The 20,502-nt window shown below is 58.7% G+C and overlaps 1 protein-coding gene across 13 annotated transcripts in view; it reads right to left on the reverse strand.

Moving 5' to 3' along the window:
• Nucleotides 1–20,502, reverse strand: part of PRKAR1B (protein kinase cAMP-dependent type I regulatory subunit beta) — a 103,119-nt gene that overhangs the window by 61,171 nt on the left and 21,446 nt on the right. For all 13 annotated transcript variants that reach the window (XR_004312603.1, XR_004312602.1, XM_032459841.1 and 10 more), the window contains 2 exons: nt 15,307–15,477; nt 14,197–14,288 (listed from right to left, as the gene is read on the reverse strand). Coding sequence is in view for 11 of the 13 variants with exons in the window: in XM_032459841.1 (XP_032315732.1) it covers nt 14,197–14,288; nt 15,307–15,477 (263 nt within the window). In the remaining 2 variants the exon portion in view is untranslated. The remainder of the gene's footprint in view (nt 1–14,196; nt 14,289–15,306; nt 15,478–20,502) is intronic.

Consider the following 20,502-nt stretch of genomic DNA (forward strand, 5'->3'; position numbering starts at 1 on the left):
TGCAAGACATGCCCTCAGAAGACGGCAGAGCACCGCCGAGAAGCGAACGAGCTCGGTGAACGGGGAGGCGGCTCGTCCAGGACTCAGAAGCCTCGATCCTGGCAAGATGCTGGTTCTGTACCAAACTGATCTATAAACTCAAAGCAGACTTTTTAAATAGAAAGTTATCTGAAATTCATATGGAGATGCAAAGGGCCTAAAATAGCCCAGACGGTTCTGAAAGAGAAGAACAAAGTGGGAGAGGGCTTCCACGGCCTGATTTCACAGCTGACTGCGGAGCCACAGTCATCGAGACCACAGCATCGGGGTGACGAGGTGGCACACAGGCCAGCGGAGCGGAGCTGAGGGCCCAGGAACAAACCCCCACATTTATGGTCAATTGAGTTTTGACCAAGTTCCAGGACAGGTCATTGCAGGAATCACAGCCTTCCCCACAAATGGTGATGGGACAGCTGGAAATCCACATAAGAAAAATGACCTTAGACCCCCACCTCACACCACACAAAAAGTAACTCAAAATGGATCACAGACCTAAGTGGAAGAGCTAAAACAGTAAAACACTTTCAGAAGAAAACTTATGAGAGAGTCTTCATTGATGTGGGTTAGGCACAGATTTCTTAGATATGACAACAAATGCATGACTCACGAAACAAAACAATTGATTAACTGGATTTTAAAAGATACCGTTCAGAAAATGAAAAGCCCAAACCACAGACTGGGAGAAGACACCTGCAGTCCACGCATCTGATAAGGGGCTCGTATCCAGAACAGACAGACAGCTCCTGAGACTCAACAGCACAAAGACCAGAACTCAAAAAGTGAGCAAAAGATCTGAACAGACATTTTGCCAAAGAAGTTGTACAAACGGCTAAGAAGCACATGAAAAGACATCCGATCTCAGCAGTCATCAGGGAAATGCAAACACCACACCACCAGATTCCCCCACACACCCACACAGAGACTGCAATCAGAGGACAGACGGCATGGAACACCAGCACGGGCGCGGAGACACGGGCGCTGGTGCAGCGCGGCGGGCAGTGTGCACGGTGCAGCCGCTTTGGAAAACAGTTCGGTGGTCTCCTAAAAAGTCAGACATGAAGTTAGCATACGACCCAGAAATTCCTCCGCTAGGGGCCCACCCAAGGGAAACGAGAACGTGTGTCCATGCAGACGCGCACGAGGGTGTCCACAGAGGCGGCCTCCCCTCCCCCGCAGCCCCGCCAGCCACTGCCCGCCCCCACCAGGTCTGCACAAACGAGATGGCAGCCCCCATCCCAAGCAGCCCTCAACTGTCCAGGGAGCTCTAAAAATCCCACTCTCAACGCCCACCTCCGGCTGCTGACGCCCTGTAGGTGGACCCTGGGTCAGGTAAGCCATCCGCCCACAGACACGCATCTGGGAAAGGACAGAAGCAGGACAGGGGAGCCCAAGTTCACGTTGGACGGCCGAGCCGGGCTCTGAGGAGCCTCAGCCTCACCGGTTTTCCAAGGGAACGGTCTCAGTGCTTCTGGATGGTCGGGGCATAAGTCCTAAGACAGGAACGTTCAGACTCATGAGCAGCGAGCGACGGCAGGGGGCACACAGATGACACGGGCTCTTCCTCTCCATGCCCTGGGTTGCAGCAGCGACAAAATCACAAACGTGCAAAACAGCAAAGCCACGTACCCCCCGCACTGCTTTTTCAGAACCACCATCGTCTCCAACGGCTAAGCCTTGTCTTCCGCGAAAGCCTGGCCTGGAAGTGGCCCTTCTGAGTCTGGACCCGCCAAACTCGTGATCAGTCACACGAAATCGCACGACGAGGAACCTGCCCGCAGCGGAGCCGAGCCTTCACACAAGGAGTCAGGAGTGAGCCGCGTCGAGCGAACGCAATGAAAACCAGGATTTAAACGCGGAAACTGGCCACCAGCCCAGCCATCACAGGAAGGGGCTCGAGCCCAGCAGATCTGTCAGTGGAGCTCGCGGCTGCACGGGGACAGGGTGCCCAGTTTCCCCAGGAGGCAAGACCAAGGGGGCACAGAGGTGGGGGCCGCAGGATGGGGGGAGAAAGCGAGATTAGAGGCGAAGGTCACCTCCGCCCACCTGCTGCCCTCCCTGGACACCCCGCAGGATGCCCTGTGGCCAGACCCCACTTCTCCAGCCACCACCTCCACCATCCAGGCTGCTGTCACCCCAAGCCTGGCCCCGTCAAGTCCGTCAGCCAAACCCGGGGCCCAACCTGGCACTGCCACCAGGCTGTCCCCCTCCAGCCTGGCCTCTCCTGGGTCCCTGCTGCCTCTGGGCCTCCCCATCCGTCCTCCACCTGCAGCCTCCGTGCTCGGGAACCCCACGGACCTGCTGCCTGTGAACTAGGTTCCCAAACCCTGACTCGGTCCTCTCGTGAGCAGGGTCCTCTCGTGAGGCCACGTGCTCGGTCCTTAAGCATTCAAAGCGTTTCATTGTACGTCTACACAGGTGCAAAAGGGAGTCATTTCTGACCTCTGTAAACGCTGACACTTTAACCACTGAAATTACTGTTACCTTTTAAACAGACAATGAAATAAAACCCCGTGGCTGGTAGTTAGCGTCACGCGTCATCTTGACCAGGCCAAGGGACGCCCACTTAGTGGCTCATGCGGCTTGCGGGTGAGGCTGGCAGGGCGAGACCGAGGGGAAGCAGCCCTCCCCGGCGTGGGCGGCACTGTCCCGGCCCTCGTGGGCCCAAAAGAACAGAAATGCGGAGGAAGGGACACCTGCTCTCTGCCTGAGCCGGACGTCCACCCTCCCCTTCCCTCGGACATCAGGGCTCCTGGCCCTCGAGCCTTCAACTCTCTGGGCGTCCAGCTCGCAGATGGCGGGTGGTGGGACTTCCTGGTCCCCATGACCACGAGAGCCAGCCCCGACACGAAACGCCCCCGGAACGTCTGCGCCCACCGGTCCTGCTCCTCTGGAGAAGCAAGGCTCTCCACGGTGACTGGACACGCAGCGAATCTCTCAAACACGACCGATGGGGTGGAAGGAGCCTCTGGCTGACATCTGTGCGCTGTTCCTTCTGTCCCTGAACGGACATGCACACTGCTTGCCCACTTAAACTAACGCGAGAAAACACTTATGCTTAAAGGTATCTTATCGATCACCCTCCCATGCTTCTCTGTCGGAGATACTGTGAGTTTTTGGATTTTTTCCTTATGTCTATGAGACTCTAAGTATTAAAATTTCCCTTCGAGATTGACTTTCTTGGGGTTTTTTTGGCACGCAGTTGACTGAAACTGAGACATTAAGTTTTGATCAAGCTACCAAAGCGAAAGAGTAGAAATTACTTCCGTTGTGCGGATACCTCACTCAGAGTGTTCACACTGGTGCTGGTTTGTAGGGCCATATGGGAAGCAGTCCGATGTTCGGTGGCCGGAGGCTTGCACACCTCGGGGCAGTCCACCCAGGTAAGACCCGAGGGCGAGAGTGGGAGGGGGTTGAGCTTGAGAAGGACGAGGAAGGCCGACCTCAGCTGCAGAGGCCATCCCTGGCAGGTCAGTCCCAGAGCTCGAAGCCAGAGGCCAAGACTCGGCACTCTGCCCCTGTCTGGGTGGCCCTGGAGGTTTACGCAGCAAGTCTGCTGGAGGCCCACGGCCCTCAGCGAGGGCAGGACCAGCTGCCAGCCCTCCTGGCCTTGTTAGTTCCGACCCCCTAGGCTCTTATCGGCACTCAGACTGTTCCTCTGCCGGAAACTTGCTTCTCTGCAGCACACATTTTTCAGTTTCGGGGTTGGAACAGCCCCTCCTCCAAGAGGCCGTCCCTGGCTGCTCTGTCCAGCAGAGACCCTCGCCCACCCCGGCTCTGGGCATTTCCCACATGCTCGTCCCCCACCCGCCTCTCCTGCCCTGGGACAGAGCAGGAGCACCTGCTGGATGGACAGCTGAGTGGGAGCAGGCTCCCGCCCGGGGACCAGGCTCTCCTGCCTTCAAGGGCAGAGGGAACATTCCCGAAGTTCACAGAGGTGACGTCATTGGCCAAGGTCACGCGGCCAGCAAACAGCAAGGCCAGCACAAGTCTCAGGTCGTCCAGGACCAGCTGTGCTCCCCACCCTCCGCTGCCAGAGGCCTTGGCCTTTTCCTAAAACAGCCTCTGAAGTCACCCCCTCTCTGGGCCAGAACTTAGAGGCCCCAGGGTCATGGGCCATTCAACCCCTACCACCTTCTTAAAGCTTCTTGGGGCTCCTCCCCACAGGACCCACCCGACGCACAAGCAGCCGAGTCCGGGGTCCACAGAGGGGGCCGCTTTCCCCAGGGGGGAGCAAGGAAGAGCCCTGCGGGCCGGCTGGACTCCAGCCTGGCCAAGCGGGGACCACGTCCATGCAGGCTGCTTCCCCCCGAGTTCCCGTCTCCTTACCTATAAAACAGACAGCGACTGAGACACACCTGCAGGGTGACCGCAAGGGACAGATGAAATTACGTGTGTCAGGTGCTCATGGGCCGGTGCAGATGGAGCCCTAATGGACACAAAATCAATAAAAACATCCAACCCACTCAGTGAGGATTCACTGACCCACACTACAGTGCCACCTGTCACTATGTGACAAACCACAGGGAACACAGAGACGACACAACTCACCACCTTCACGAGCCGGCGGGATGCTGGGCAGCTCCCCTCCCATGGTGCCACTGGTGGCTGGGGCGTCCCTTTCAAGCCTGGCTCTGCTCCAGCCTCAGGGGCCTCTTTGCTGATTCTTGAACATTCCAGGCATGCCCCCGACCCCAGGGCCTTTGCATCTGCACCCCTGCTGCATGAATGCTCTTTCCTCAAGCACCAGCCCGATTCACTTCTTCTGTTCCTCCGGCTTGTCCTCAAACCTCCTTCTGAGCGAGGCCTCCCAGGCAGCCCCATTCCCAGTGGTCCTTGTCACCCCTGAGCACTTGTGAACTTGAGCTGTTTACTTGCTGGCTTTGTCTTCCTCCGAGAAGGAGCTCGGTAAAGGGGGGGGGGGCGCAGTCTGCCTATTTCACGATGCATCTCCAGCCCTACAGCAGGATACGAGCCACCTGGCCCATCCCAGGGGCACGTGTCCAACTGCCAGTCGTGATTCAGAGTCCAGAGGCATCCCTGGGCAGACGAGAGCTCGCCCCAGCCAGGCTCTCCAGCCCCGGTGTCCCCTCCTCACCCAGGGGCTGACGGGCCCTACCCCCCAGGTCCATTTGGTTCCACGAGCTGGAGCACAGGGCTGCTCGTTGGGACAAAAGGCCCGCACAGACGGGAGCGGGGACCTCCCACCCCGTCTGGAAACCGGTTCACGTGCCTTTGAGAGACCAGGAACCCCTTCTGACCAGCACAAGGCTTTTTGAATCCATCTCCTCCTGCCAACCAAGAGCACCTCCCCGGAGGGAAGAGCAGCGCCTGTGCCCCCACCGTCTCACCGGCGGCGAGGCTGCAGATGAACAAACGGGTGACCGCCCGCCTCCCGGCCCCACGGCTCAGGTCAGCCTCAGTCACGTCAGGGGACCTGTGTCCACCGCCGGGAAGCAAGAACCCTAAGAAGTCACGGGGCAGGTGGGCAGGGTGGGAAGCGCCCGTGGCACCAAAGGGTTAAAGCACTCTGCTTCAGACGGTCTGGAAATTGGGATTTAGCAGCTGACAGTACGTGGCGTGTCCTCCCCACAGCTGTTCCCGGGAGTCAGGGCACGTCTTTGTTTGCCTGACTCTTAGCAACTGTTGCTCTTTCTGAAGGACAGGCGTGAACCAGCTGTCACCCCACAAGACGCAGCGCAGGGCAGGCCGGCTTGTCCGAGGAACAAGAGAAAACAGCGATTGTCTCAGCTGGCGGGTCCCAGTCTGGACCTCCTCTCGCCGCCCGAGTGCTCCATGCCCGGGAAGGCCGCGAGGGGGACCCCGTCGGAAGCCGGGGTCCAGCACGGGAAGAACGCGAACCCGAGGGCAGGGCGTGCCGCACACACAGAACGGCAGGCAGCAGCACCACCCGGCACCTTCTGGAGAGAAAGACACTGCCCCAACCCAGGTATCGACTGCGGGGTGACAGTGAGGGCAGGAAGGACACCATGCAGAAACGGGTGTCTGAGGGCCGTGGTTTGTTCCAGATAGTCCAGGGTGGGGCGAGGTGGGAAGGAGGATGCACCAGCCTGGCTGGGAGCTGACGTCCTCAGCTGGCTCGACACGCTGCCCTCCTTGCTGCAGTCCGAGTTGACGACCCCCTGCCCCGGCCAGACGCTAAAAAACTGAATCGTGTGGTCATTTTTACCCTAGTAAAGAACCACCAAAATGCTTTTCATGACGCTGGACAAAAAACGTTTTCTGTAGTAAGAAGCACACACCACATAAACACCACACAGACACACCACGAACACACACATCACACCACATACACATACCACACACCACATACACACAAGACACACCATGAACACACACACATCACACACACACACATCAGACACACACGCCACACACACACACCACGCACATGTAACACACACACACCACACAGCACACACATACATACCACATACACACCACACACACCACACACATACGCACGCACACACCACATACACACCAGGCACACCATGAACACACACACCACACACAGCATACATACCACATCAGTGTAAGGAGGGTCACATCTTCCAGAACGTGGAGCCAGTCCCTCTGACCCAAGAGTGAGGACGTCTGAGAGGAAGAGGCAGGGCTGTGGGGCTGACATGAGACCCCAGCCAGGAAGATGCATCGGAAAATGTCCACACAGGGAAGACACCATGCACCTTTCTGGTTCCTTCTTGGACTTTGTTTAAAAAAGAATAGTGGCTTTCCCCCATGTAAATCAATGAAGTTAGAACACTCCCTCACACTGTACACAAAAATAAACTCGAAATGGCTTAAAGACTTAAATATAAGACATGACACCATAAATCTCCAAGAAGAAAACACAGGCAAAACATTCTCTGACACAACATAACCCTAACCCTAACCCTAACCCTCTTGGGCAACCTGCGTAACCTCTCTGTGCCTCATCTGTCCAGGGGCCACGACGATGCCAGCATTGTTCTAACAACACGATACAGATGAGGCCTGAGGTCCGGGGCTGGCCCAGAGCACACCGTGTGGTGGAGGATCCAGAGACCCGCTCTCAGCCCCAGAGCTGAGCACGCCCTCCGAACCCTGCTGCAGCCACGTGGCCCACGAGGTGCTGGCTGGAGGTCTCCCCTGCCCGGAGCAAGCCTGGCTTTGTGTAAAAAAGAAAATCAAATTCTTTGCATGTTCAAGCCATTAAGCATCTCCTTGGATGAGACCCTGCACTTCCCAAAATGCTAATTTTGTTTTCCAGTGTTGCCTAAAGGGAAGCAATAAGCCCCAAAGACGGAGCCAGGCTGGAGAAGCAGAGTTGGTCCCCCGGGCCATGTGTGAATTCAGCAGACTAGCGTGTTTTTCCCATCACCTGGGGGCCTGAGCCAATCGGTGGAAAAACAGGCCGCAGAGATCACCGGGTGGGGGGAAGACAGACAGCTGTGCACCAGGGGTGCAGCCAGAGGCCTGTCTTATCAGAGTCCAGGGAGCAGGACCCACTGCCAGCAAGGCTGCCCAGGAAGATGCCTTGCCTGCCGGCCCATCTGGCGGCTCCAGTAAGGGGGCTCCAGCCGAGGGCTGGACACATAGCGCTGCTGCCTGGACCCTGCCCCACAGGCACACACACAGGGCCTCCTAACCATCACACTTCCGGCTCCCAGGGGATGCCCTGTCCCAGGCACCCTGGTCAGGGGAACCAGGAAGGAACCTAATTGAATCTGACTGAACCCAAGGGCTCCCCCCATAGGCCTGGGGTGCACCCTCAGGGGACCAGCGGGACCCACAGCACATCTCAGGGCTCCACAGCATCCCAAGGGCCACCTTCTGTGTCCCCAGGAAGGACAACAGATCTGCCGTTGCTCACAACAGCTGCACCCAAGTGAGAAGGCTGCACCCACCACCTCCAGGACCCTCACCAGGACTCAACTCTTCAGAAGGGCCCTGAAGGGGCCACCTAGGGCATGAGGACACCCCATTCCCAGTGCCAGCTCGGACATGTGGTGCATGGCCTGGAGCAAGGGGCAAGGGCCCTCCCCTCACTGGGCCTGGAAAACTTTGTTCACAGAGATAGGGCAACCAGCCAGCCTTCCAGATCCTTCCTGTGTGTCCCAAGGCCAGAGCAGCCTGATTACCTGCCTCAGGTCCAGGATGATACAGAGAATGACCCTGTGGAGTGGTCTCAGGGCCACCGCAGCCCCTTCCTCAGACTCAGTGCTGAGGGGCAGAGGGGTCTGGCTATGGGCGCCACCTGGATGGTTAGGCCAGTCTCAGAGGGGCAAAGCTTCATCCAGAGAGAAGCTGACTAGCTTAGCACCATCCCCAAGTCAGAGGGCCACAAAGATGATGATAATCATGATGACCATGATGATGGTGATGGTGATGGTGATGATGATGTGATGGTGATGATGATGGTGGTGGTGACGATGGTGACGATGGTGATGATGGTGATGATGATGGTGGTGGTGGTGATGATGGTGATGATGGTGATGGTGGTGATGGTGGTGATGTGATGGTGATGATGGTGGTGGTGATGATGGTGATGATGGTGATGATGGTGATGATGTGATGGTGATGATGGCGATGATGGTGATGATGGTGATGGTGGTGATGGTGGTGGTGGTGATGATGATGGTGATGATGGTGATGGTGGTGATGATGTGATGGTGATGATGGTGATGGTGGTGATGATGGTGGTGGTGATGACGGTGATGACGGTGATGGTGGTGATGATGTGATGGTGATGATGGTGATGATGGTGATGGTGGTGGTGATGTGATGGTGATGATGATGGTGGTGGTGATGATGGTGATGATGTGATGGTGATCGTGATGTGATGGTGACGGTGGTGGTGATGTGATGGTAGTGGTGATGGTGGTGGTGATGATGGCCCATGAACATTCTCTCATTCCATCTTCACTATAGCCTCAGTGTAGGTTTTATTACCCTCATTTGACACTTGAGGAAACTGAAGCCCAGAGAACATCATTATACAACTTGTAAATGACACCGTGCAACTGTCTCCACCTTAAATGCTGCAGCATGAGTGTGTGTCTGTGCACCTGTGTGCATGTGTACATGTGTTCAATGCTAGTCCCCCAGTCCCCTCTCTCACTCCCAAGGCCCAGCAAACCAGGGCCCCAGGGAAAGAGGACCCCACACACCACGACATGGCCTGGACTACCCGCCCTCCCACCTTCCTCTCCCACGCAGGTGTGTGTGAACTGCTGTCCCTGGTATGGGCAGAGCATGCACTTTGGAGCCCCAGAGATTTGTGCTGCAACTCGGGCTCTGCCACGGCAGGTGGTGTGGCTCTCACCAAGGGCACCCTGTTTATTCTCAGAGGGGGAAACTGAGGCTCCACAGCCCCCACACAGACCCACAGAAAGCCTGCAATAAACCCCGACTGGCAATGCCGCCCGTCCAGGAGGAAGCCTCTCCCACAGCCAGGAAGCAATACCTTCCCCAAAAGCCAAGGACTGGGACACAGTCCTCACCTCCTCCCGACACACAAACACCTCCACGCAGACTGCAAATACCATTATAAGCCAGCAAAAGCAAAACACCCAGCCTATGTATGTATTTACATGCAACATAATGTATACATGCAGTCAAACTGTAATAATTCTACATAATAAAACAGAAAAATGAAAAAAAAAATCACCCAGCCCATGACCATGGGGTTGTCTCAAACCTGAATTTAGCAGGAAGAGCCACAGGGCAGCAGGTGGTGCCCCCCTACGGTGGATTCATCTGCAAACGGACACCCTGGCGCTCTACCCCAGGGGGAGGCGCTGGGGAGCAGCCTCCGTCGAGGCGGGCGCACTTGCCAGACCACAGCCAAGCGGAGACAACGCTGTGCAGCCCAGCATCCAGCAGCTGGAAAAGCAGACTCTGGATGGCCCACAGGGAGGCATCCTGTGGAAGGTCGGGAGACAGTGTCTCTCTGCCCACGCCCTTTGGAACCCATTTCCTGAACCATCAGCCTGTTTCTGTAGAGACTGTGGCCAGAAACAGGAGCCCGTTGGAGCTTCAATCTGGAAAGTGAGTTTTCCTCTGTGCAAAACAAAAGATCTGGAACAGACACATCCCATGTGAAAGCTTTCTTTCCAAGCCAACCTGGCAAAGAGGAATTTTAATCCAACCATCTGCTTCCTCCACTTCTTGTCCACCTGGCTCTTGGATGCAGAAAAGTCAGAGGCAGAGGGAACCATGTGGTTCTGGAAACTGAGGGCCAAGGGCACAGGACCCCAGTGTCCTGGACATGCTGGCGCTCAGGCCAGGATGGCGCTGAGCCAAACCTTTCTAAACCAGCTGGCGCTTGGGGGCCGGAAGGGGTCACGAATGGGTGCGAGGAGTTTGTCTTAAACACAGCCGCCCCCGGGGGCCCTCTGGGCAGTGCAGAGAAGGGCAGCTGATGTCCAGTGGGGCCAAAAGAGAAACGGAGACTGCAGTTCCTTCAAAAGCTCCCCATGGAATCACCACTCCTCCCAGCGATTCCTCTCCCGGGGACACGCCCGAGCACTCAGACACCACGTCCACAGCAGCACGGGTCACAGGGACCACAGGTGGAAACCACCCATGTGCCGGCCAGCTGGTAAACATATAAACAAACTGTCGCCCATCCACACGCCAGAGTATCACTCACCCTTGGAAAAGGAATGAGGCTGAGACACCTGCGACTGCCTGGATGAACCCCGAGGACGTGGTGCTCCGCGAGAGAAGCTGGACACAGCAGGACACGAGCTCATGAGTCCGCTGACTTGTAAATGCCTCCAACAGGCCGCTCAGGAGAAGCAGAAAGGCGACTACAGATTACAGCAGGGGCCGGGTGGGGCCAGGGAGCCGCTGCTGAGCATCCGTGTTTCTGTTCAGGGTGACGAAACATCGCGGAAACGAGGAGTGTGCTGGCTGGGCGGCACTGTGAGCGTGCCCGGTGCCCCACTGTGCACTTATAACGGCTGAAATGACCAACCTTACGGTACACGCATTTGTCACGACAGGAACAAACGAGACAGAGAACGCGGTGCGGCGGGTCTGGAGGTCATTTTTCAGATTTGTCCACAAACGCTCCCGTGGGGAGAGACTGAGGGCCCGTCAACCTGCAGCTCCCCAGTGTCATAAATCCCGTTTTGTGGCCTCCCTTCCTTAGGCCACCGTCCTCCAGGGACCGGACCAGGCCAGGCCCCTCCGGGAAGCAACCTGTGACTAAGGCAGTGACGAGCGGGGCCTCGGAGGCACAGAGCCCGCTTCTCGGCCCCTCTGCAGACCTTGGCCAGCTCATGTGGTCCAGACCCTGAGATGCGCGAGGCCCTGGGCCTCTGGGGAGGGCAACCTGGGGGCCCGCCGTCTGCTTCCCGGCATGGCCACAGCAAGAGGAAGGAACTGGGCAGACGGGAAGTGTGAGCTCTAGTGAGGCCAGAACCTTGGAACCTCGAAGACACTTCCGTGAACCCAGAACCACTCAGATCACGGGTCTCTGTGCCCCCGTAACCCTGCTGCCCCGAGCCCAACAGGTGCACACCAGGCCCGCCCCACGGGGTCACCCACGGCCGTCCTGCCCAAGCCTCTGCTCCAGCCACGCCCTTGGAGGTACCACCCCGCCGGCTCCCCACCTGCTGTGCACGGTCACCCCACTTCACAGTGCGCAGGCCGCTCCGACAACCGCGCAGCGCACACCCTCAAGTCTTTGTGTTTACCTGTCGGACGAGGCGCGCCCTGGAGGGCAGGAGCCCCCGTCTCCCCAACTCTGCCCAGCACCCAGGAAACGCCGATGAGTCTAGTCAATGGAACTCCGCTGACCGGAGAAACGAGCCCAGGGCGCGCGGTCTGCTGAGCCCGCTGTCCTCACCTCCCGTGTGTCAGGTCGGGGAGGACAGCCAGCGCGGCACCTGGTGACCTCCAGGCAGACAGGGACATCAGGGATTCCAACAACCACAGCCCCCGGCACCCAAGCAGACCCGGGCCGAACCGCCACCCAGCCCCGCCGACCCGGCGTGGTCAGCGGACGTCCCAAGGGCCCGGGCCGTGCTCACTGTGCTGCTCTGAGTGGGAACAAGGTTTCCTCCGGCTCATCACCGCCGCCGGAGCCACCAACAAGCAAGGACCCGCTCTCACACTTGGATCTGGCTCTGGACGAGCTGAACACAGACCAGGCCCGAAACCAGGGCCCCGGGAACAAAATCCACCTTCCAAGCAAAGTACCTTTGGGGTGACGCCCACACCACACCCCCAGGCCTCCCTCCCGGCCTCTCACGGTGACCGCTGCCTGCGGGCGACAAACAAGGGGCCCAGGTGCGCTCGGCATGTGGTCCACCGGAGGGACGCCTCCACCCTCGGGCTGGCACCAGTGCCGAGTGAGCAGGGCACGGCTGGACCCAGGCCCGGTCAGCTGCCCCCTCCCTGAGGGCCTGAAACTGACTGAAGAGTGGACGGTGGTCTGTGTGGCCGCCAGCCGGGCACCCGCAACCCCCCACCTGAGAGTCTGTCTGCAGAAAGGTTCAAGCAGCAGCCTGAGGGTCTCCAGACAGCCGGCCTCCCGCTCTGGACCCCAGCACCTTCTCTATTTTGAAACTGTGGATGCACCACCCATTCAAAACCATATTCTAATGTAAACAGATTCTAAATGGACGTTTACGTTCACGTGGCAGCAGATACAACACTTGAGTCCCCGGGTTGTTCAGCACCGAGGACACAACTGCCAGTGGGCACCTCCAGGCCGAGGGCAGGAGACAACAAACACCCCGTCTCGCGGTCTCGGAGGTGGGAGCCCAGGGTTGGTACCAGCAGGTGGGACCCGAGGTGCGGCCGGGGCCTCATGCCTCCTCCAGCCTCTGGGGGCTGCCCGTGGCCCTGGGCTGGCGTCTGCTCTGTGCCCACGAGGCTGCTCTCCTCTGTCCAAAGCCCCTGCCTCCCTCTTACACGACATGACCCCCCACGTCAAGACCCTTAACTTCTTCATGTTGGCAAAGTTCTTTCGTGCCACGTAAGCTGACAGTCCCAGGTTCCCAGGATTAAGTCCCAGGGCCCCAGGGGCCTCCAGGGCCTGGACACCTCCATGTTCCCCTCATCCCCTGTCGAGCCTGTGAGCGGACCTGAAGTGCTTTTAATCCTGAGCCCAAACCTTTCTCTCTGGGCAGGAGTCCGGGCCACTCACAGGTCCGACACAAGACCACGGCCGGGGGCCCCTGGGGGGCGGGGACGCAGAGGGGCCTTCTCCCTTCATTCCACGTAGTTCTGTGTTGTTCAGAGATCTCGTATGGACTGTTCTCACAACGTGCTCAGTTACCTAACAGAGAATTACAGTTTGCCAAAAATGCAAGAGAAAAGAATTTTTTAAACACCATTTAGTCTGATCCACGTGGAGGAGTTTGTCTTAAAGAAACAGACACGCACTCCCAACAAGCAGACAGGGACGGTTCGTGTCCCCAAAGCGCTGCTCACCGTGAAGGGTGCAAACAGCCCGCGTGAAGGCGGCCACGGCACATAACCCCACGGAAACGGGTGCCACGACCACCGGGAAGTCTTCACTGACAAACAGAGACGCTCCCGACCTCTCAAGTGGGACAGACTGGAGGGTGCGACTCCTTCCGCTTGTGACAATGCGGCCAGGACGGGTGCGTGAAATAAACCCCAAGCACGCCCGGCGGCTCCCTGGGAGTTGGCTGAGGGGGGGACGTTTTGCTTCATATTCTATCAAAACTTCCCATTGTCTCCGGTTATTTCCATGATCACGATCCCCAAGCACGACACCTCAGCCCCTTCACAGCCCCCGGGTCCTCCCGGGAGGAAGCTTCGCCCCCACCCCGTGTCCCCTCCCGAGGCCCCGCGAGCCCCTGCTGGCCGTCACCCTCCCTCGGGTCCCGCAGGCCGAGGACAGGCAGCTGGATGTCCCCACGGGGCAGTGGCTTCAGCGCGGGCACAGCAGGCCCCCCCGTAAGGCCCCCGGGTGTCCTTCTGTGCCAGGGTTGGCGTGCAGGTACTTGAGATCCTGCCCCGCGTGGGAGGAGGCAGCCCAGGTGCGCAGCACCCGACTTCTGGACACCGGCCCTGCCTCGTGAGCCCCAGGAAGACCCCTTCCAAAACCAACGTGCGTCCTGGAGCCGGGCACCCCATGCCTCAGCGCCCGACCAGAGACGCCCCCGTGCCTACCTTCTCTCGCTGTCGTCCAGGTGAGCAAACAGCACGTTCTTGGAGATGGCTTTGGCCAGTGCCGTCATGGTCTTGTAGTCCTTGGGGATGACCTGTGGGGAGGCGAGGGGAGGTCAGACCTGGGGGCGTCCCGGGGCCGGCAGAGCACCAGGCCTGGGCCGACCCTGAGAACTGGTGGCGTGGCTCGAAACCGGCTGCTCAGCCTTCCAGGTGTCACTCCCGGTGATGGCAGACAGTCCAAATCTGAGGGGCACGCCAGTTGTTTGAAATTTAAAAAATAAGGAAAGAAAAGGCAAGGGACACAGAGTGGCCCAAGAGGCGACTTAAGTGTCATCTCAAATTCGGGGTCTTGGCTTCACAAGACCTCCAGGCCCTGGCGTTATGTCTTCTGTTGATTTCTTTGTTTCACTGGCTATTTTTAAGGTAATAAATACTTGTTGAAACACTGGAAAACAAAAAAATAAAAATTAACTTGACACTTAGCTGTGCCCCTCGGGTGGTGATGGCCCCCCGCCCCCTCCGCGCCGGACTGGAGGCCAGGAGGAGGGTCCTGACCAGGAGCCCACCCCCGGCACCTTCCCCTCGGACCCCCCGCCTCCAGACACGGCAATCACAGTCTGCTGTTTAAGCCGCCAGTCCTTGGTCACAGCAGCCTGAGCTGACTAACATGGATGGTAAAGTTCACATTATGCATATTTTGCCATAATTTTAAAAAATTTTTAAAATAGATCAAAAACAAAAAGTACAAAAAAAAAAAAGCAAAGCTGACTGCAGACAGGCATTGGATGGAAATGACAGGCCCACATCCAGGGCGGGTCCGGGGCAGGTGCACACAGTCCCAGCACCTGTCCACTGAGGCACAGACGGAGGAGGGCGATGTCCAGGCCGGGGCAGAATTCCCACTGGACGGGCTCCAATGTGGGGTCCAGCCTCAAGGGTGAAGGCGGGACTCAAGGTCCTCCGCCCACACCCACAACCTGGGTGCCCCCTTCCCAAGCCTGCTGGGAGTGGCGGCCCCAAAGAGCCTCAGGCCAGGCCGTGCGGGGCCCAGGCCAGCAGGGACCGGGATGGCCCTGGGACTGGACGCGGGTGAGGGCTGGGCGGGCCCACCTTCCTCACGTAGGACACGGCATCCTCCTCCGTGTACACCTCGGCGCTCACGCCCCCACGGCGGTGGCGGGCCTTCACCACGGGGTTTGGCAGCGATGGAGAGACCTCCTCATCGTGCAAGTCTGACTGGGAAGCCGACTTCTGCTGAGCCAGAAGCTGTCTGGTTTCCTCCTGTAGGGGCAACGGAGCAGGTGAAGAGGGCACTATCACGGGAGAACCCCAGAGGCCGGGCCGCTGGCGCGTGGCCGGGGTGCTCCCGGGAAGGCAGGGACCCAGCCCGCCCGGCCATGGCCCCTGCCCAGCCTCCGCCCTCAGCGCCTCCGGGGCTGCCCTGTGCTACCCCTGCCCTGCGCCCCGGACACCAAGGGCTGCTCCACGTCCCCCCTCAACTCGACAGCTCTGCGGCCACAGAGCCTGGCTCCAGGCTCGTGCATGCTCGCAATTGCAAGCAACGTTTCCCAGTACCAGATTCCACAGGTCTACCAGGCAAGTGTCCGAGGCCCCACCAGCCCCACCGGGCTACCCCCACCAGGGCAGGGGGCGCCCGCTCTGCTCACGGATGTGGGTGGGTACCAGGGAAATAAACCTCTCCTGTTCTTCCCTCTCTGGTCATCACAGCTTTTTAGAAACCGTCTACACACAGAGGGGGGGAATCCAAAAAGTGCAAAGGGGCCTGCAGTGACAGCAGGTCCGCCAGGCCCGACCCCCGGGTCCCCAGAGCGCTCTCGTGACCAGTGGGTGACCTCGGGGAGCTCACAGGGAGGAGCTGGGCCACTCAGCAGGCAGACCCTCACCTGTGTCCCCACACGCTCAGCACCGGGCCCCCCTCCCCCTCATCCACCAAGGGCCCCCTTCCCCGAACACAGCCCGAACCCCGGCAGTCTCCTCCCCCAACCTGGTGTTGACCCAGGAGTCGCCCAGGAGAAGCAGGCCGTGAGGATGTGTGTCCCGGTCCCCCGTGCTCTTCCCAGGACTTTGCCCCCGGCCCTCCAGGCGCTGCCCCACCCCCTCGAGCCGCCGTCCGGCCCCTCCAGGCAGCTCCCCCCAGTGTTTCAAGCCTCCCAGGCACCCTGCGAGCCCTCACAGAACCGTGAAGCCACCTAATTCAAGCTACAGTGCAGGTGACCTCTGGGGGCAACTCTCACCCCCAGAAGGCTCGTCCTTCCTGAAGAAGACATTTACAGAAGCCCCCGAGGGGACCTGGTATCTCCCACAGAAAACCTGCAGGAAAAAGGCAGGGAGCCACCACCTCCTCAAAGCCAGCCGTTCACGCCCGAGTTCGTTCTACGCGCGTTCTCTGCCTGGCATCGTCTCAGCACCACTGTTGACGTTTGCTTTTTCCTCATAAAAGGATTTCTAACCTTTCAGAAAACAGGTCAGCGATAAGACCCTCATCAAAAGCTGGACACACGTACATGCCGATTCTGTGCGACGTTAGAAGCAGCGTGTGTCCTGGTGGGGTGAGCGGATCAGGCCTGCGGCCTCGGCCGCGCTGGCGAGCTGACACTCTGTTTGCGGCTCTGCAGCTGCTCACATCTCCCACCAGGGCCTGGGAATCAGAACAGCTCAGCCGTCCCCCCAGAAACCCAGACAGCAGAGGGCCCGGAGCCCAGCGTCCCGCGTCCCAGGGGAGACTCACAGTCAGCCTGCTCCTTCACACTCACTCAACTATCCATGTCTGCAGGTGCAGTAAAGGCGTCTTTCAAATATACCTGATTATTAATATTCAGATCTTATTATGAACCTACAGACAACGTGTAAAAGACGAAGTGGTGCTTTTCTGCAAAGGTATAAATGTTATCAATACAGACGATGCAAAGTGAAAAGTTCAGCCAGCACGAGGGAGGCAGAATCCTGCAGAAGAAAGCTGACCAGTGAGACAGGCTAAGGTCTGACAAAGCAGCGACTCAAAGAACACAGCTAATAGTCAAAGAAATTACAAACTAAGGAGTTAGTAACACAGCAGTTAACAGATCTGATTCATCAGATGAATGAATGAATACCTTTTTATTTTCACTCCTTTACTTGGAAAATCGGAGTAACCCAGAAAACAGATATTTTCCTTCTTGTTTTACTTGACGTTACAGCTAGAACTTAAACATAATTAGGAAAGGAGGAGGTGGAGGGCGTGAGACATGCCCGCGAGGACACAGTTGAAAGGAACCATCTTTACAAGCGCTGAGGAGAGGGCTGGGGCGGAACACCTTCAGCTTTCTTCTTGGTCCTACGTTGGTGCAACACAAATATGCTGGAAGGAACAGTCATGTCGTGATAAAATGAAACATTTGTTTACTGCTGTGTAGACAGAAATACCACTAAAACCACCTAAATAAGTGACAACCCCAGAAATGATGCCCTCTGCCTCCTTCACCCTGAAGAGACCTGGGCTCCATCGGGAAGGGCTTGATTCTCAGGCACTTCCACGGTCTGCGGCCCAGGAGCGGAAAACAGCACCTCGCCCAGGGGACCTGCTTTCTCACTGAGGGAAAGACTGGAAAGCAGCAAGGGGCTCTCCTCCCCTTACTGCCCATCCCCTAGACAGCACCCCCTGGTGAACTCCTACATATGCTTCAAGGCCCACTTCAACACCACCTCCAGCAACAAGCCTTCCTATCACCTCCCCTTCCTCTATACGCCTCCAGAGCATTTTGTTCACACCAGCTGGAGCTCACGTCTCGTTGCTTCAAAATGACCAGCTGCCGGGGAGCACGGCCCACCTGACAGTGACCCCCTTCCCCTCATCACAAGAGGCGGTGCCACCAGCACTGGCTGATGTAAGAGTGGACAGAGGACAGAGACGTGAATGATGTAGTCAAGACAGGAAGACGGTCCTCGTGTCTGTGAACTCTCACGACCGCACACCAGCACTCAGCCGCGCAGCCACGGGTGAGAGCGCGAGGCCGACGTCCGGAGACCAGGACACAGAGAGCCCCACGGAGGTGGTCGAGGGGCAGGGACGACCCCTCCAGAGCCAGGGCTCCAGGCGTCCGTCTCAGTCACCTGTGGTACGGGACTGGAGGCGAGGGTGGGGTTGCAGAGGGTTTCCCGCAGGATGGCAGGCCAGGCCTCGGGAGAGCCAGCAGCTTGAGGAATTGTGACCAAACAAAGCAGCTGCAGCAGCCCTGGTGACACCAGCATGCGGCCAGGATGCGGCCTCACAGTGCCTGGCCCCAGGGCCCTGGGAAACACGACAACCTTCCAGGGCCACTCCCGGCAGAGGCTCGTTCTACAGACAGAGACTAGCTGGGGTCCACGGTGCGGTCAGGACCCCAGGCTCGCCATGCGGCCACCAGAAGCCACTTCTCTTCAAGGAAGCCGTGGGCCAGGCCTGCTTCTCCAGCACCGGAGAGCACCCCCTGTCCCAGCACAGGGAACCGGAGAGCACCCCCCGTCCCAGCACAGCACCCCCCGTCCCAGCACGGGGAACTGGAGAGCACCCCCCGTCCCAGCACAGCACCCCCCGTCCCAGCACAGCACCCCCCGTCCCAGCACGGGGAACTGGAGAGCACCCCCCATCCCAGCACAGCACCCCCCATCCCAGCACGGGGAGGACTTTCCATCTGTGGCAGCAAAGGGTCAGGTGAGGCGGGAAACACGGAGGCCACCGGAGGGGTGCTGAGAGGACATGGGGGCCGGGAGCCAGGGCCCCCGGGCACAGCAGGAGGACAGCCCCCGGGCTCTGCCTGGACCATCCAGACCGTTATTTCTGGACACCGTCCCTTCCCCCCACCCCAGAGATTCCAGGAAAATCTCTCATTCTCGGAGCCCCCCCCCTTCCTGTCTCCTGTTTTCACGCTGATGAATTGTCCGGGCTGCGGGGCGGTCAGGGGCTCGGGGTCAGAACAGGCGAGCCAGGCCAAGGAATCTTCATAACAAGAGTGTGGGAATGGCCTTTCCAGAAAGCTCCACAGCCAGAATCTGCCCCGAATCGCGTCACGCAGCTCCGGGGACGGTCCCTGCCCTGCCCTCAGGGCCGAGAGCCCCCAGGGCTGTGAACTGATGGTCGTGGTCACCTTCCGACCACATTTTCCCTCCTTTAGCATCACAGATGACATTCAGGGGGTGGGATCGAGGGAGGCTTTCTGGAACTGAGCTGGCCCCCCAACGCCTGGGACCCTGGGAGACTGGAGGTCCTGCCCCGCTCCCACTCCGTCCCGGGGGTGAGGACACCCCCGCTCTGTCCCTCGAGGGGATTTCTGGGGGCAGCTCATCAAGCCGCTAGATTCCTCACGAGGGCCTCACACACCGAGCGGGAGAGGCCGCCCCTGAGGGCGGTGGCCGGACGTGGGCAGGCGTCCCCTCCCTGCCGGCCTCTCCCGCTCGCCCTGAGCGCTGCTCCCCGTCTGCTGTGAAACCTCAGTCCAAGGGGAGCCGAGGCACCTGAGGACCCAGGACCAGGGGAGGGGTCGACGTTGCCAGGCCCGCAGGAGCCCCAAGCCCTCCCCCAGGCTGCAGAGAGGAAGGCAGACAAGGGAGTCACCCCACCGGTGAGGCGGGGAAACCGAGGCCCAGAGAGGGTGAAGGACGTGCCCACAGGGCACCCAGCCAGTCAGAGGCAGGGTGAGATCATTTACTGAGCACCTTCTGTATACCAGGCCTCATACCAAAAATGCAGCAAAGAAAAAGAAACAGTTGTGTCACGAAAGGAGGTTACTGTGAGATCTCGAACAGGGAAGACAGACGGTGAGAGTCACAGCAAGATGACTAAAGGACCAGGTACAGGGCTGCGCCAGCAGCGAGGCTCTAGACCAACCTCAGGGAGGAGTCAAGGAAGGCTTCCTGGAGGAGGCGCCTTCCGCATCCACGTAGACGAGAAGAGCTGAACCGGGGGACGTGGGCAGCTGTAGTTCACCCCTCTCCACCCTCCTCCCCACTCCCCACCCCCGACCTGAGGCAAATCACAGTTTGCGTGTCTCTTCCTGACAAGGCTGCCCCCGCAGATGCCTGTCTGCTTCATCCATCTCTTCAGACAGTCTGCTGTTATCTTCACTTCTGCTTCATTACATCTGCTTTTACCCCATTATTCTTCCTTCTTTCTGTCTTGCCTTTATTCCTCTATTGCTGATGCTCAGGCTGCACAGTGCAGTAGGCTGCAAAGGGACCACCAAAACTCAGGTCCACCCGGAACCTTGGAGTGCGGCTTCGTTTGGAAACAGGCTCTTCGCAGACGTAATCAGGTGAGGCTGAGGTCATCCA

The sequence above is a fragment of the Camelus ferus genome, chromosome 18 (assembly GCF_009834535.1).
Source record: "Camelus ferus isolate YT-003-E chromosome 18, BCGSAC_Cfer_1.0, whole genome shotgun sequence".
Lineage (NCBI taxonomy): Eukaryota > Metazoa > Chordata > Mammalia > Artiodactyla > Camelidae > Camelus > Camelus ferus.